Source organism: Miniopterus natalensis, chromosome 2, assembly GCF_054644295.1.
Source record: "Miniopterus natalensis isolate mMinNat1 chromosome 2, mMinNat1.hap1, whole genome shotgun sequence".
In the NCBI taxonomy this organism is placed as follows: Eukaryota; Metazoa; Chordata; class Mammalia; order Chiroptera; family Miniopteridae; genus Miniopterus; species Miniopterus natalensis.
In genome coordinates, this window is record NC_142082.1 from 145,252,612 (window position 1) to 145,271,436 (window position 18,825).

At 37.3% G+C, this 18,825-nt stretch overlaps 1 protein-coding gene across 3 annotated transcripts in view; it reads left to right on the forward strand.

Annotated features, from left to right (window-relative positions):
• Positions 1–18,825, forward strand: part of SCAF11 (SR-related CTD associated factor 11) — a 71,346-nt gene that overhangs the window by 16,338 nt on the left and 36,183 nt on the right. For all 3 annotated transcript variants that reach the window (XM_016201171.2, XM_016201168.2, XM_016201170.2), the window contains exons 2-4: positions 3,015–3,068; positions 10,845–10,926; positions 13,562–13,719. In XM_016201171.2, the coding sequence (XP_016056657.2) occupies positions 10,866–10,926; positions 13,562–13,719 (219 nt within the window). In that variant the 5' untranslated portion in view covers positions 3,015–3,068; positions 10,845–10,865. The remainder of the gene's footprint in view (positions 1–3,014; positions 3,069–10,844; positions 10,927–13,561; positions 13,720–18,825) is intronic.

Below are 18,825 nucleotides of genomic sequence, written 5' to 3' on the forward strand. Positions count from 1 at the left end.
CTTTTTCTGAGTATTACGAGTCCCCTTTCCCACTCCTTGGACAGAGCTAGAGAGCTTTTCCTAGAGCTCTCGCTCTCTCCTTTGTTGTTACTAATGGCCACTTTCCAGGTTTCAGCCTTGAGTCCAGGCTGGGGCACAACTGGATGGGGGGAAAAAAATTAGAAACTCACTGCCAGTTTGATAAAATATCAGGTTCTGGGGTCTTCCCCAATCCACCTGCTATTATTAACTTTTGAATTTTCAATTAGCTGCTCCATTTATTCTGTCTGGTTTTTATAGTTTCAGTGAGAGTAACAGGGTGGAATGTGCTTACCCTATTTTACCCAGAACTGGAACTCCCCAATCTTACTACCTATTTTAGAATGTAATGGCAACTTGAATCTCCTTATTTCATAGTTAAATATGGTTTGTCAATTATAGTCTATCATTTTTTTCAACATACAAGGTGGGACAAAAATAGGTTTACTGTTGTGAGTACGTGAAACATAGAATTTATTCTTATATTCTTGTTTATTATTTTATTATTTTCCATACAAACGACTATAAACCTACTTTTGCCCCACACTGTATATGTGATCTTGCCATATGTAACAGTGCAAGCTCTGTTAAGAGGATGATGCTACATTAGGAAAATTAATTTCACCCTTAGAGCATAATTTTCATGAAGTCTAATTTTCCATAATTATATTACATTTGAAATTTTTTTTCTATTTTCAGTTTAATTGCTGTTTTCTGCCGAGGATTTCTGGCTTGCCTTTCAATTTGGAAATGTTTTATTCTTTATTCATTTAAACCTTTACAGAATAATTTGTTTTAATAATTAGGTTACTGGTCATCATAGAGCATAGTATGAGGTGACGTGCTTCATGGACTCTTGGCACTCAGTCACTGTTGCAGACCCTGCACAGAAATTTTTGAGACCATCTGAAGCATATGAGGCAGATTGTATTATAAGACCTACAAGTATGGGTGACTTCATCTTTGGTTTCAATTTACCTGGTAAACAACAATATATATATATAGGATTATTTGTTCATCAGTGAATGGTGTTTGGAAAACAAGCCTTTTTCTGGATAGGTCCATAATGAAGGAATTGCATATGAAAGTTTCCTAGAAGTTTCTTTTGTTGATCAGCTGCTGACAGGCAATCAAATCACTAATAATTTTTTTACAATCTGAACTAGAAAGTATTTCCAGGGCCTGCAATAGTAACTGAAAACAGAGCATGCTCAGGCTGCTATAACAAAGTACTGCAAACTGGGTTGCTTATCAACAACAGAAATTGATTTCTCACAGTTCTGGAGGCTGGAAGTCCAAGATCAGGGTGCTACCATATTTGGGTGAGGGCCTCTTCTGGGTTGCAGACTTCCTCTTGCATCTTCACATGGTATAAGGGACTAGGTATCTCTCTGGAGCTTCTTTTGTAAGGTATAAATTCAGTTTATGAGGGTTCCACTCACATGACTTTTAAGCACTTCCCAAAGGCCCCACTTACTAATACCATTGCCATTAGGGGTTGGGATTTCAACGTATGAATTGGGTGGGTGGGGGGATACAAATATTCAGACCTTAGCAGCATGTAAATGATTCCATTAAAACAACAGTTGAAATTCTGAGTTTCATATCCATTTCAGTTTTATTATTGGTATTTAATAAGTTGAGTGTAATGAAACTATTGGTAGAAGTAAAAGTTCTGTTGCTGTTTTTATAAATAGATTGCCTAATCTGGTTCTGCATTTTACTTCCTGGTTAAGAATTTTATTTTTAACTGAAAAAATATGGTGCTGGAAAATGTAAATGCTGTGATTATAAATAGAGAGAACTTGGTGTGTTGAAGGGACAAGCGTTTTGTTTACTAAAGACCTATGTTTGTTTGTTTGTTTAATTCATAGTGTTCAGTTAGATAACGAATATACTCAGATAATTTGTGAAAGTGTACTATTTTATGAAAGTTGAAGAAAGAGAAAAGATAACTTCTCTCCACCAATAAATATGTTCAACAATTAGTCTGAAAAGCTTTTTCTGGCCATAGGCCTTTATGATGTGGAATCAGGCACATTTACCTACTGGTCATTTCCATAGAAAAGGTCTAACATGGCCAGAACATCAGCTGACCTGTGTGCTCTCATTTGCATGTATCCTTCCTTTCCTTTGTTTTGAAAATTAAAGTCCTCACTGTCATGTTAAAATTTATAATTCCAGTTCTGAGTCCTTTAAAATGGAAATGCTGTAATAGGGGAGAATAGTTAGAAAAACACTTTTAATCCATTGGGTCTCAGTTGAGAAGCCTTTTTTCCAAACACACATATATCTTGAAAGGATTTGGTGCTCATTGTGTGTTTCTATAATCTGCTTACCGCCATTACTGTACCTGCTATACGGTAATGTAATTGTGGGTTTTGTTTTTGTCAGGTATGTCAGTGCTTAAGGCCTAGTGGTGCCTAGGAAATGGGGAAACTGGCTAAATATTTGTTGAATGAATAAATTAGAAATAAGCTGTAGACATGTGGGGAGTCTGGTGTAGAGCCTAGTTGGATAAAGAAAACTGATGACTGGTTAAGGATACTTAAGATCTTTAGTTCAGGAAATAATTTAAATTCTAGTAGTTACTGGGTTTCTGGGATGTGTGTGTGTGTGTGTGTGTGTGTGTGTGTGTGTGTGTGTGTGTGGATTTTTTTGTTGGGATACATTTTTTTCTAATTTTCTTTTACTTTGTTTTCAGTTCACTTTTTCCTGTGTGCTGAAAGTGACTTGTGCTCCTCCCTCACTAAATAAAGTGTTTTTATTATTGTTGGTCGTCAGCACCAATGTGTGTCTTCATATTTGAAGGCATACAGTTATTCTGTTAAAGTGTCTTAAATTCTAAATAAATTTTTCTCACATCCGGAGGCCCTCTGGAGTAAGTCGTTCTTTATACTTTCCTGTTCTCTTTTCTTTTGAACTCAAGTTAAATATAGATGCAGCTGAGTGTAAGTGAAGTGAAATGGGACTAATTTTCATAATTCTCTCCCTAGAATAGTTTGATGGAAAACCGATTACCTGACTGTTCGACCTGAAGAATCTTAAGGGTAAGAAGGCTTGTGAATATTTGTATACTTATTAAATACACTTTAAATGACACTCTTAGAAAATGAATGAATGAATGATGGTGACACACGTACAATATTGTGATTATAGCTTAACCATGATCTCTCTCCCTCCCGCTTTTTTTTTTTTTTTCTGGAGTTGCCATATGTTACAGCTATTTACCGTTTTATCTCCTATAAGCAGAAAATGGGATAAAAAAATCCTAGGATTATTTACTTTTTAGCCCTAGATTTTGTGTCTTGGTTTAACGTTTTTATTTCCAGATAAACCAGAATCTTAATAAATATTATCAGTGTAGAATAAAGAATTTATTTATGTTTGTACTATAAGATCTGTTTGAAAAGCTATTTGACAATTTAAATTTTGTGAACTTTTTACTCATACTGGTTTTTTCTATATGTAGATATTCTTTGAAATACAGGAGTTTTCTTTTTTTAATAATGAAAACCTAATCTTGGAGTCATATAGATTTCTCATGGTATATCTAAAATCCATTTGGGGTGGGGAGATTTTCGTGTGTTTGTGCATGTATGCTTGTTGAGTACTTCTTTTGTGCTAAGCACTTTAAATGGATTATGTGATTATGTAGTTTAACCTTTATAACGACTGAAGTGGTTACTATATCTCCATTTTATAGATGAGAACACAGGATTTAAAGAGATTAAGGTCTGAAGTTTAAAACCAGAGAGTTTTTCTAAATCCTATGCTAAAAGGCACATTCCCGTCTCTGTATGAAGAGTAATAGTATTCAGGCTCCAGCACCAAACATGCAGGTGAAGGATATTTTAAACCAACACATGTCAGAATAGCCCACCTAAAACAAAGAAGTCTACTTAAGTCTGACAAAATTGTTAGAGGGTGGAAATCAGGAAGAAAAAAATACTTTGGGAGCATCCTGCAAGAGATTAAAAAATCAACAGTGACATATCAGAAGCAGGAGTCAGTTGATTTATGTAGCAGAGAACATGGAAAGGAAATAACTATCAAGCTGAAGGAGTTAATAGCCTTAACCTTATTCTGAAGTGAACAAGTTGAAGGCAGTAGAGCAAATATTCATGATAGTTTAAGCCAGATTGATAAAATAAATGTAGATAAATCAACAAAATTACATAGCCTTCAAGGGAATTTTAAAGGAAATCAAAGACAACATTGTAGAACCATTGATTCAAAATGTGTAATAAGTAGCCGTGATGCCAGAGTACAGGTTGAATACAAATGTAGATAGATGCCTATACTTAAGAAAGCTGGAGTAGCCCTCTGTAATGAGACCTGAACCACATCTCCAAACTAGGCAATCTTCTTTAGTGTTTAATAGTGTTGGCAAACTTTCTAAAATGGGCAGATTGAAATTATTTTAGACTTTGCAGAGTATGGTTTCTGTTGCAATTATTCAATTTTGTCATAGTAGTGCAAAAGCAGCCATAGGCAATATGTAAAGGAATAAACATGGCTGTGCTTAAACAACATTTATTTATAAAAATACTCAGCCAGTTTTTTTACCATTAGCCTATAATAAAGGAAAGAATCCCTCCCTAGACATCATTAAAATGTAGCCTTGTTCATGGTTTCTCCAAGGGAAAATAATATACTTACAGGTAGGATCAAATTTTTGAGTAGATAATTGGGAGGCACTTAACGGTTTTATTTTAAGACTGGGGTTGGGATGGAAGATCCTGCATTAATCGTAATGGTTAACATTTGAATGGTTACTATTGCTAGACAATATCATAGGCACAAGTTTGCCTGACACCAGTGCCTAAGTCATTAATGACTGAAATACATCACTCTGAGTATCTTACTGAATGCCCCCTCTTTTTCAATTGAATTTTTTTGGACAGAGGGTTGAATTTGGGGACTGGTTTATCTTGGATAGAAGACTGGAAATAAAGAATAAAAAGGAATAGACTATCTATGAGAGGTTCTGAGAATCTTTATGGATTCTCTGAATACTTTAGCCATACAAATAAATATAGCATTTAGAATCTTTATGAAGTGCACTTTGAATGTGGTGTAAGTGTGCCCAACATAATGACAGCTCTTACTTTTTCTCAGTATCCCTTTCATTCAACCCTGGCTCCCATTTATCATATCAGTGCCTTTCTATGGTAAAGTCTGTAATGATAGGATTGGGTGTGGGAATGGGGTGGGAAATAGTATTAAACTTCCTCATGGCCAGTCTTAAGTCCTTCTTCTTTCTTTGGATCTGATTGTGCCCTTTTGACAAAATAGTACTAGACTTGAGTGATTAGTTTGTTAATCAGAAATGTCGATTTGTATTTTTTCAGTCCTGCGTTTGCCTTTATCTTTCACTTTTGTCTAGGGAAAACAAAAAAATTGGGCAATTTCACTACCCCTCCCTATTTTTCTATTCTTTCTGGCAGTGATAGTAACAGCCACTTATTACATGTTAGTGGAGTTGGGATTTGAATCTATGTCTGTTGGACCTCTAACATTGTAGTCATAACTAGGATGTTGATATCTTCAGATACTGTGGGTTTGCTTGAAGAACTGTAGGAGGAAGCAAGAAGAGGGAGTTTTGAAGTGAACTGAAAAGGAAAGGAGTTCTGTTTTATAGTAGATGGAAGGAAAAAGACTTGGGAAGAGGAAAAGATGGGAAGAAGAGAAAAAGGGTAGGAATTTTAAATGGAGCCAGCCAAAGCTAAAAAGTTTAGTTTCTATTACCAGGAACCTGTGGTCCTTTGATTCCTTGAAGCGCCCCAAGCAACTGCTTGCAGTAGAAAATACATTGTCAGTATCTCCAGTATAACTTGAAGCAGTTTTCTTTTATAGAGGATGGTAGTTATATCCTAAAGCTATGTTGTCTAACACAGTAGCCAGTAGCCAGATTGGATTACTCAAATTAATTAAAACTTAAATAAAATTTAAGATTTAGTTCTTCACTTGCCACATTTCAAGTGCTTGATAGAACAATTCCCTATTGGGCAGCACTGTTCTGGAGAACTGAACTGTCTTACATACTTTGTTGCTTGAATGCACTCTAATGGCTGGCCTGGGGCTCTCATTTCCGTGTATTCCAGGGTTTATGTGAGAAAATGAGTGTTAAGTCCCTGAAAACTGTTTTGTGTCAGTACTTTTTTTCATTCCACGTTCTAAAAGTTGATGGCTTTTATGATAAATAAAATTTTAAGGTTAGATCATTCATTCTTCCCAAACTGTTTTATGAACATATTTGGAATGGTATTTTCAATATGTAACAGAGGTAATAGAAAAGGGCAACCTGGAAGGTAGAAGTACTCTAAGATAATTACATTAGGGATAATAGACTTTAAAAATATTTTAGCTTGGAAAGGTAGAACCTGGGAAGAGACATTAAAGATTGGAATTTGCAAATTAAAATAATCTGAAAAGTAAACAGAGTTTACCTAAATTATAGCGGGAACATCCATTCTTAGAAATTTATTTGAAGTAAACCAAAATTAAAAGAAAGTTCATTGTGACTGATAGATAGTTAACTTACAGAACTTTTTAGTGGAACTAATAAGTAGTTTAGGTAGACTATGACTTATAATTATAGAGTGAGTCATAAATAGTTAATTATGAAATCAGGTTATATCTAACTCTTCCACAAACCACAAGGAAGGATAGTCCTGGCCACGCACATCTTATTTCAGGTCTTTTATTGTCCACAAATTATTGGCTAAGACCATGAATCTCTATTGTATTCCTGTGTTCCTGTTACTGGAAATTCAAAGCAGAACTGGTATTAAAAACCCTGGATCCTTAGATTAAAACGTAGAGTCTAGTCAGCTAGAACATATAAACATGAACAAGTTGCAAATTGTTGAACTGGAGAGAGGAGGGGAGCAGAGAGAGAGAGAGAGAGAGAAAGACAAACATTGATTTGTTGTTCCACTTATTTGTGCATTCATTGGTTGATGTCTGCATATGCCCTGGCTGGGGATCAAACCTGCAACCTTGGCATATTGGGACAATACTCTAACCAACTGAGCTACCCTGCCAGGGCTAAGCTTAATATTCTTAATGGAGGAAATGTGAAAATAGTGTAGATTTAATTGTTCAATAGGACATAAATTATTTAGCTATATGAAAGGATGGTATATTACATCTTGTGAAAACTTCCTATGTTTTAAAAATATTGTTGATTTTCAAATTGACTTTTACCACATTGAATTAACTCCAGCTTAAATATATTGTTATTTTTAGATATTTAGGATAATGGGGGAGAGGTTACAATATGGCTTTCCTCAAATAAAGAATTACACTCAATTATAGACTTCCCCCAAATAAAGAATTATGCTCAATTATAGATCATACAAGAATAAAATATGATTTTATTTTTATTTTTTTAATGTTTTTATTCATTTCAGAGAGAAGAAGGAAGAGAGGGAGAGATAGAGACATCAGTCATAAAAGTCATTGATCGGCTGCCTCCTGCACGCCCCCTACTGGGGATCGAGCCGACAACCCAGGCATGTGCCCTGACCTGAATTCAAATTGTGACCTCCTGGTTCATGGGTCGACGCTCAACCATTGAACCACGCTGGCCAGGCAGGAACACACTATGACTCTAAAATCAACTAAATTGGGAAGTTGTCTAGAACACTGTTTCCTAAGCTTCAGTGTACATAAGAATCATTTATAGATCTTGGTAAAATGCAGATTCTTACTCGCTAGGTGTGGGGTGGTGCCTGAGGTATCCTGCATTTGTAACAAGTTCCCAGGTGATATTGATACTCTTTCTGGGTGAATATCAAGTAGAGTAACATATGACTATCTGAATTTTTGTTTGTTAAATATGTCTTTATTGGTTTCAGAGAGGAAGGGAGAGGGACAGAGAGAGGTAGAAACATCAATGATGAGAATCATTGATCGGCTGCCTTCTGCCAGCCCCCCACTGGGGATCGAGCCAGAAACCCAGGCATGTGCCCTCACTGGGAATCAAACTGTGATCTCATGGATCATAGGTTGATGCTCAACTGCCTGAGCCACGCCAGCCGGGCAACTATCTGAATATTTTTAAAGTAATATTCTGTCTCAGCAAGTCCATCATTTCTAGTTGCTCATGTCAGAATACTTCACAATTATCCTGGTCTCTTGTTCTCTAACACATACCCCACGTTTGATCTTGTCAGCAAATCTTTATGGCTGTCGTTTGAAAACACAGCTGGAATCTGAGCACTTTTCATCACCCTTGCTACTACTATGGTACAAGCCATTGTCATGTGCCCTCTAGATTATTGCAGTAGTCCCCTTGCTGGCCTCTGCTTTTCCCTTTGCCACCTCTTCTGTTTAAAATCCACAGGCCCCTCACTCAAAGAAGCAAATGTATTTACCTTACTTAGTCTTTAAGGTGTTGCATGACTTTATGTTCTATCACCTCTCTCCTTATCTACTTTTCCTCTCTTTCACTCTATTCTAACTGCATTAATTTCTTTTTGTTCCTTGAGCACACCAGACCTGCTCCTCTACTCTGTCTTTGGACTTTCATATTTGCTGTTCTTTTTGCGTACAATACAGCTCCTCTAGATACCCACATAGCTCTCTCCCTTGCTTCTTTCAGGTTGCTAATTCACATGCCACTTTATTAGAAAGGCTTTTTCTAAATACTATGTATGAAATAACAATTTCTCCACTTTCTCACTTATTAGCCATGCTAATTGTATGGCTTTTAAAAATAATTGTATTGTTTTATTTTTTTCTCCACAGTACTTCTCAACATCTGACACACCAGATATTTTACTTTGTTTATTTTATCTCCACCAGTAGACTTAAAGGCAGGAATTTCTGTCTTAATCAGTTCTGTACTTAGAGCATTGCCTAATAGTATGTCAGTAGCACTCAGTAAATTTTTGAATTAAAAAAAAATCCCACAATATGTCATTGAGCCTCTCTTTAAATACCTTCATTGATAGATCATTCTACTTCTCTTCAGAACAGCCCATTCCATTTTAAGATAACTGCTAACCTTCTTCTTAATCTTTAGGTTCTTTCAGGTTAAACATTCTTATTGCCTTACCTTTCTGCATATGATACGGTTTCCAGGGCTGTCACCATTTTAGTCATCTTCCTGGACAGTCATTATTTTGTCCCTAAAGAACAGCACTAGCACTAAAACAGATGTTGCACATGTAGGCTGCGAACAACATCTTGTTTTTGACATTCTACTTTTATTAAGGTAGGCTGTGATTGAATCACCTCTTTTTAAGTAACTCTAACCCTGACTCATTTCAGATTTTTAACCCACTAAAACCTTTAAATTATTTTTATATTTGCTACTAATTTTTTTATCTTCTGCTTTACAGTTGGTTTTGGGACCAAAGTCAGGCCTTTGCATTTCTTCGTATTTAACCTAATAGAGAATTTTCCTGGGCAATAGATTCTTTTAATGTAGAAACTAGGATGTTTAAATTATTTAGGAAACTAATAAAAATTACTTAATATACAAATGGGAGAATAACAGATAAGAAATTGGTGATTTCTTGTGCCTAGATAATCCAAAATGTATTTGAATAGTTCATTGCAATCACGTCTTGTATCAATTCAAGAAAGAATTCTAAGAGTTGATTTAAAAAACAGTTTTACCTCATGCATTTGTTTCTGTTGACTAACAAATTAATTCTCGTTCCCACGTTTCTCATTTGCCTCTTGTAATCACCATTTTTCTAGTTCTCTAGGCCAGAATAATCTTTGATTTCTTCCCTGTATTTATTTAGTCATCAAATCTCAGAAATTCTCAGCTCTTCAATTTCTTTCTTTTCTGTTCACTTCACAGCCAGTTACCCTAGCTATGCAAATCTCTCGGCTTCTAATATCTTCCCACTGTAATCCATTCTGTGCTTTGCTGGCAGGTAATTCTTTCAAAAGATTCATTTACTTCACTTTTATCATGTCAGTTGTCTTCAGGGGAATCTATGAGATTGAATTTAAACTTCACAGCCAGCCGTTAGAGATACTTCTATAAGCTAACCCTACTTGATTTACATTGCTCTGCTTATTGCTTTCGTTACTCATTGTAATCTTTCAGATGAACTTTTTGTCATACGTGCTCATCCTTCCTCAGTTCTCTCTCTCTCTCTCACACACATTTTCACTCACTCACTCACTCACTCACTCACTCACTCACTCACTCACTCTTGTTCTTGTCAAACTGACCTAACTAAATTCTATTTTTTTCCTTTTACTACGTTGCTCCTGTTTTGTTTTGTTTTTTAATATATCTTTATCAATTTCAGAGAGAGGAAAGAAAAGGGAGAGAGAGAGATAGAAACATCAATGATAAGAGAGTCATTGATTGGCTGCCTCCTGCACACCTCTGACTGAGGATTGAGCCCGCAACCCAGGCATGTGCCCTGACCGGGAATCGAAACCCGATTGCCTGGATGCTAGGTTGACTCTCAACTGCTGAGTCACGCCCAGCCGGGCAACATTGCTCCTTTGTTGCCGTGAACTCCTCAATATATATAACTTATCACCTTTAGTGAAAAATCTAGTCTAAATTGATCTCTTTTTTTCTAAGCTCCAATTATATTTATGTCTGACCACACAATTTATCATTTAGTCTTTGTTGCTTAATGCTTATGTAAGTCTTTTCCTTTCAGTAAGACTGTGTGCCTGATGGCAAGGAGTATAAAAGTGTACTGGATTAGCCACAGAATTTACAGGCTTGTGCTGTGTGTTCTTTTATGTGTAAAATAATTTCTTCCAGGTTTAGGTCTTTTTTTATATTATTGAGAGAAGGCATACATTAAAAGTTTCTATTATAATTCATCCTATAGGAAACCCCTTTTCAAGGAGAAATGAAGAAGAAAACTGTCTATACCCTAAGTGTGGGAGATCAGGATTATGAAGATATGGAAGGTAACTTCATTTTTATAATGCTTGTGTGTGAAGAGCAAAACTTAGTGTTTTCGAACTGTTCATTTGTACGCTTCATAATACACAAGGAGTTTTTATTTTACTTATTTTTATTCTTAAATTCTGAAATAAGCTGCTTGAATAAGAAGTGCACACATTTTTTTTCCCTCCTCACATGTCTTATTTTCAATTGATCAAGGTTTTTGGTTTCTTGAGCTTTTTTCTTTTTCTTCCTAAATTTTCGCTCCCTACTTGTTTAGGAGGTACATACTTTCTCTGTTTTATTTTTAAAATAGAATTGATATTTTCCTCTGTCTGAAGTTAATATTTTTGAAAGTTACTATTTAATCTTCACTGCCAACAGAACCTTAGAACACTTTAACTCTGATCATCCTACTCTACATTTATAGGTTATTCATCCATCATTTTGGTGGTTTTGTTTGTTTGTTTGGTTTCGTGTTTTGTTGTGTTTTTTCAGAACACCACAAGTTAAATTATATTTGATACAGATATTTGAGGGATTGTTTTTCTCCACTCCTTTTCTTCTGAAAAAACCTTAAGTTACTTTACTGAAAAGTCTATTGGTGATTAACTCTTAAGTTTTTTTTCTGTTTATTTTCTCCTCTTCGAAACTGTTCAAAGATAGATACACAATTCTGGGTTGATAATTTTTTTTCCCTTCCTATCACTTATTTAGCCATTTTAAAATTTTCTTCCTTGCTGTCAAGAAATCTCTTTTCAGCCTTAATTGTCATTGGCTTTTAGATAACCTGTCTTTTCCCTCTTTTGCTTTTAATAGTGTTTTCACCTTTAATGTTTTACAGTTTTGCTACATTGTTTCTGGGCACAGATTATTTTCATTTCTTCTGTATAGCATACCTTGTGTATCCTTTATCTGTTGGATCATGGTGGGGTTTTTTTGGTTTTTGTTTATTTTATCTTTTCCCAGTCATTACTGCTTTCGCCATTGCCTCTTCTTTATTCTTTTTCCTCTAAACTTCAATTAGTATGTTAGACTTTGGTCTGACCTCATTTTCCAACCTCTCTTTCACAGGTTACATCACCTTGTGTGTCTCTTACATTCTAGACAGTTTCCTCAAATCTCTCTTCCAGTTCACAAATATTTTTTCTTCTAGGTCTAGTCTGCTGTTCAGTCATTCTATGTAATATTGGAAAATTCTTATATTTGAAGCCAATGTGTATCTAAATGAATGTATAATAAATAAATAAAGATATATAAATATAAAAATAAATAAATCCAAATAAATTATTGTTTCTGCTTATTCTTACTCAAGGCAGTTTTTTTCTTGGGTTTGATAATGTTTGATTATTACTTCATATTTGATAAATTTAATCTGTGGAATCCTGGGGGACTAAATTAGGGATGCTTTCCTTCAGAGGATTTGTATTTGTTTTTCCCTGAACCCTTGCTGGAACCACTTTGAGAGTCTTGGCTTACCATGGGAGCCTAGCACCATTTGAGAGTCTTGGCTTACCATGGGAGCCTATCAAAAACAGTTTCTCCACCTAGGTTGTCCTAAGTGTTAGTCACGATATCGGAACACTAGTGTGGACATTTGCTCCCAGGACAATCCCAGGTTTTCTATTTGTGTGGTGTATACTGTTAACATTTTGGCTGACTGTTTCTTTATTTCTGTTTTATGTTGAATCTTGATGTTTCCTTTACTTACTTTTTTTTTTTTAATATATCTTTATTGATTTCAGAGAGAGGAAGGGAGAGGGAGAGAGAGAGAAACATCAGTGATGAGAGAGTCATTGATCGGCTGCCTCCTGCACGCCCCCGACTGAGGATGGAGCCCGCAACCCAGGCATGTGCCCTGACTGGGAATCGAACCCCAATTGCCTGGATCCTAGGCCGACGCTCAACCACTGAGCCACGCCCGGTTGGGCTCCTTTATTTACTTTTGAGTCAGCAATACATAACTTTGTATGTTGGTTGCATTGCTGGTGGGTGTTTAAATTAGTGCAAACCCTAAGGGATATAATTTCTATCTATTCAAATTAGAAATGTACATACATGTTGATCTAACAATTTCATTTTTAGGAATTTAATCCTATAAATACACTATTAAAAATGTGAAATGACTAAGTTATTCATTGCAGCATTGTTGTAATAGCCAAAGGTTGAAAACAAGTGAATGTTCATCAATAGGTCAAACTTTGCAAAAGCAAACTGGTGTGTATAGTGCTCTAGCATTTGTGTGAAGGAGGTTTGAAAGGACATATATTAAGATTTGCTTGTCTATGCATTAAAAAAATCTTTGGAAGAACAGAGAAGAAACTAAAGTTGTGAAATGTTGGTTGGAACTGGATGGATAGGTGTAGATATGAATGGGAGATTTGTCACTACCATATAACCTTTTTTTACTTCTAAATTTTTCAACCATGTGACTATTATTTTAAAGTTAAATTCATGAAAACTTCTTTTCACTTCCTCATTAAAAAATAAAAATTAATATTGGGGGTATTGTGCTTAATGAGTATGTTTATTATAATGTGTCTAGATCTAATTACTTTGTAGTAGAAAGGCCCTTTATAGTATCTAGTCCATGATACTGCCACAGAAGTCATTTGGTCTGGAGACCTTGAAAGCATATATGGCTGCTTTACATTTCAGGTGAAGAAGACAAAGATAATACTGCTGCCACTGGTCTGTTGTACAGTGAAGCTGACAGATGTCCAATATGTCTTAACTGCCTATTAGAGAAGGAAGTTGGTTTTCCAGAAAACTGTAATCATGTCTTCTGTATGACCTGTATTCTTAAATGGGCAGAGGTGAGTTTTAATATAAATTTTAAGTAAGTATTAAATACTACTGTATTTTAGTTTCCTACCATGATTTCATTCCAGTCAGTCTAAAGAGTTGACACTGCCTTTCATAAATTATTTCACAGTAATAGTGTTCCCCAGATAAGGGAAGTTTTCTGTAATTAGTTTTTCAGATAGGTTTTCAATTTCTTGTTCTCTTTCCTCTCCTTCTGGCACCCCAATAATATGAATGTTGGGCCCCTTGAAGTTGTCCCAGAGGCTCCTTATGCTATCTTCATATTTCTGGATTCTTTTTTCTTTTTGCTCTTCTGGTTGGGTGTTTTTTGCTTCTTCATGTTCCAAATTGCTGATTTGATTCTCAGCGTCCTCTACTCTACTGTTGATTCCCTGTAAGTTATTCATTTCATTTTGTGTAGCCTTCATTTCAAATTGGTCCGTTATTATGTCATCGATTTTCTCAATTATTTTCGTCATACTCTTACTAATGTCCCTGAGCATCCTTATAACCATTATTCTGAACTCTGTATCTGTTAGCTTGCTTGGATCTATTTCATTTAGTTCCTTTTCTAGAGATTTCTTCTGTTCTTTCCTCTGTGACATGCTTCTTTGCCTCCACATTTTGGCTGCTTCCTGGTGTTTGTTTCTGTGTATTAGGTAGAGCTGCTATGTCTCCTGGAATTTGTAGAGTGACTTTGTGTAGTAGGTGTCCTGTAGGGTCAAGTGGCTCAGCCTCCCCTGTCACCTGAGCTGGGCCTTCTAGGTGCTCCCCTGTGTGGGCTGTGTGCACTGTCCTGTTGTAGTTGAGCCTTGGGTGCTGTTGGCGTCACTGGGAGGAACTGACCCCCAGGCCAATCAGCTCTGAGGACCCACTGCAACTACAGCCAGAGAGCTGCTGTGCTGGAGACACCCCTGTGGAGCAGGATTTGCTTCAGTGGAGCTTTGGTGTTCAAGTGCACCCTTTGAGTGTATCACTCGTGGATGTGGTAGGGTTGTAATCCAGCGTGGTCAAGTCTGACCACCAGGTGCACTGTCTCTGGGGCCTCCCGGGAGGTGCAAAGTCAGCCTGTGCCAGTGCCTTGCCCAGGGCCACCCAGCATGAGCTACACAGCAAACTGTAGATGGCTGCTACTTGTGCTAGGCTTGGAGGTGTCCAGGAGAGGCCAAGCTATGAGCCAATGCAGGCTGCTGCTAGTGCCAGGCCTGGGGCCACTTATCAAGCCCTATGGGGCCCACTGCTGCTTGTTTGAGAGATTTTAGGAAAGTCCTAAGCATAAGGCTCAAGAGGCCACTTGCACGGAAAGCCATTAGAAACAGCCTGGATGAGCTTGCAGGTGGGGAGGGGCGAGGCCAAAGGTGTGAGTCTGGTGCTGGCGATTCAAATGTGGCCCCAGCCGGCAGGCTGTGTGCAGGGAGGACTTGCCAAAGTAGCAGTAGCCGCCGCCAGCTCTTCTGCCTGGGAGGAAGCTGCCCCTCCACCTCTCGCCTGGATTTCAGGCAGGTTAGTTCCTCCCCAGGTGTCCCACATTCCTTTCAAGCTGCTGCCCGGCACTGGTCTCAGAGGGAGCGTCCGAGTGAGTCCGTGCCGGGCCCTTTAAGAGATGCTCCTGGGGCTCCCTCAGCCTCCGAGACCCTCAGCCACAGTCCCCGCTGGTTTCACAGCCCGAAGTTGTGGGGATGTCTCATCCCGGCCCTGGAGCCCTGGGCTGGGGGCCTGCTGTGGGGCTGGGACCCGTCACTCCGGGAAACCCCCACCGCCTGTGTTCCCTCCCAGGTTTCAACCGCAGCACTGGGTGTGGGCCCGTGGCCGTGTCTCCGCCATCTAGCCCTGATCCGCCCGTGTCTCCGCCCCTCCTACTGGTCTCGGTGCTTCTTCAGTTCCCTGGTTGTAGGGCTTCTGTTCAGCCAGATTTCAGGAGGCTCTGAGGGATGGTGGTTCTGTATTTTATTTGTAATTTTGATGTGGTTGCATCGAGGCAGTGGGTGCAGCTGTTACCTACGCCTCTATCTTGTTTCTCTCTCCGACAGTGCAATTTTTTTTTAAAAAAAGGACACTCCAGAGGCGTTCTGAGATTCCAAACAAATGAATGGGCCATAGGGCATCAGCTTTCTAACCTGCAGGGGAGAAGTCCTCATCGTGGGGCCCTGGAGCATCATCTCGGGGTGTGTGTGTCCCCCCCCCACGACCGGAAGTTCCCCTACCGGGCCAGTCGCAGAGGCCCAGCGGCCAAATTTTGTTGCTCTTGCTTATCTTCAAAGTAATGGTTGTAAAGGCTGAAATGGGAGTGCTATACTTCAGTTTGAAGGAAAGAGAGGCCGAGGCCGGGGCTGCTCCCAGGAGGGAAAGCTAAATATTTTCAAATAGACATTTTGCTTCCAGTAGAGAAGCAGTATTACCAGATGGGTAGAAGGCTCTAATTCAATGCTTTTCATAAGATTGTATTCAGTGACTATGTAATTGTGAGGTTCAACAACATAATCTGAGTATGTGTTTTTCTCAATGAAAATTACAATTTATAAAATAGACACAATTCTCCATCCTTCCTTACATGCATCTTTCATACAACCATAGCTTTATTATGGTGTACGTGCTCTAAGTTTCTCTAGGGGATGTATCTAGAAGTGGAACTACTACTAGGTTGTACACTATGTACATACTTAACCCTACCAGACAGCGCTAAACTTATCTATGTTTTTAACTCTTGTTGAATATTTTTAAGTTGAAAATACTTGGTAATATACATGGTGTTGCAGTCAGTAACTTTCTTGCATGTAATATTTTCCTCTTTTGTGTTACTCCTTTGGATATAAACATTTTGTTGAAGGCAAATTGCTTTTAATAGATAGTACTTATCTGCTGTATTACCATAAATTGTGATGAGGGTAAGGTGGGAGTGTTGTGATATTGTTTAAATAAAAGTAATTAACCATGAAAGTGGAGCATAAACAGAATATTCCTTAATTATTTTATTGTTCCTAATGGGGATAGCAGCCATCAAACCAGTTAAATATACCATTAAATAGAGCATTAAGAAGAGCACAATCTACTAAAAAATTGTTCATTATATATAATAAATTGGATAACAAAATCACTTAGTCTTTGAACTAAATTTTTAGTTTGAATCTTTTATTGGTGTGATAAAAATTAGATTTGTTTTGAAGTATATATATGCTTTGACCAAAAAACAATCAAATTTTAGATTTACTGAGTGTATGTATTTTTTTCATGGCTATTAGTTATTATGCTCTTTGCTCTCATTTTCCTCAAACCTCTCCTGTTTTAAAGAGAAGGCATACAGTTTACTTTGGATTTCAGGATTAGGAATTAAATGTCTGTGTTCTTTCATTTAAATCACTATGTCAGTGTTTATTTGATCATTAAGGCAAGGATTCTGAATGCTAATTTGTTTCTAAATATCTCAAGGGATAACCTGAAATTAAAATAATTTTTTAAAGTTGATCCATAGTTTAAAATTTTACTAATGTTTACTTTTAATAGGAAGGTAGAAATCTAAAGTGAGATAGATTTACAGCAGTTGGAAATATACATAGTAAGAAAACAGTACAAAATATATTCAGGATCCTCTTCCTAGTCTTATATGTCTTTCAGATCAGCTGAGCTGTCTGAAAATTTGTGCTTTAGGTTCATTGAAATATGATTAAGAATGGATATCAAGAACCAAAAAGGACTCATTTATTTATCTTCATCTTAACATTTTAGGCATTGAAGAAATTCTGCTCTGTAATGAACAATCTCTAAAATTTTGGTTCCTTGGTTATTTAAAACAAAAGCCATGGAAGGACTTTAAAGTGATTAAGTAACTGAACTTAGTCTTTAGGTACTTCATAAAATCCACTTTACCTAGAGCAAAAAGATTCAGGATAATGGAACCTGTGGTGGCCTAAATGGCCCATAGCTTAACTGCCTGCACTTGAGGGGACTAGAACAAATTCAGGTTAAGCATGTCTACTATAACTATGTTTAGTTTCAAGGAACTGGTAATAAGTAAGCCTGTTGGTTTATAAAATTGTAGAAATAGAATATCGAACTAAACTAAGACATGGTGTCAGCTACCTTGGCTCAGCCGTTGAGTATTGACCTATGGTCCAGATCTCAGTTCGATTCCCAGTCAGGGCACATGCCTGGAATGCGGGCTCAATCCCCAGCAGGGGACATGCAGGAGGTGGCCGATCGATGGCTCTCTATCATTGATGTTTCTATATCTGTCTCCCTCTCCCTGCCTCTCTCTCTGAAATCAATAAAAATATATTTTAAAAAACCAACAAAGACATGATAGTTGACACTTAAGGAAAGTTGAAATATTTGTTAAAGCATCAATGTTAGAGCTGAGAATCTGAAACTAAACAAAAGAAAGCCTTTAAACTGATGAAGTATGTATAGAGCAAATACACTAAAGTTTATGAGCCACTCAGAAGGTTGTTTATTTTACCCATTCTGTGAGCCAAAACATAGTCTAAACATATTGAGAGTTTTTAACTTGCACACAAGTTTAACTTTGGTTGTCTGAATTTGCACATTTTAAAGTACAGTCATGCACTGCATAATGACATTTTGGTCACCTATGGACCATGCATACAACAGTGGTCCCATAAGATCATAATGGAGCTAAAAAATCCCTATTGCCTTCAAGTCATAGCCATCGTAGTGTCATAGGACAATGCATTACTCACATTCGTGGTGATGCTGGTGTAAATACACCCAGTGCACTGCCAGTCGTATAAAAGTACAGCACATACAATTATGTGCATAATATTTGATAACGCTAAGATAAATGACTGTGTTACTGGTTTATGATTTACCATACTTTTTTTTTAATCTTCACCCAAGGATATTTTTTTTCTGTTGCTTTTTCAGAGAGAGTGGTCGGGGAGAGAGAGAGAGAAACAACGATGTGAAAGAGACACATCGACTGGTTGCCTCCCACACTCGCCCTACACCAGGGCCAGGGACTGAGCCTGCAACCAAGGTACGTGCCTTTGACTGGAATTGAACCTGAGAGAGACCCTTCAGTCCAAGGGTTGACGCTCTAACCACTGAGCCAAACCAGCTAGGGCTTATTATTATTTTAGAATGTACTCTTTGTACCTATTTTT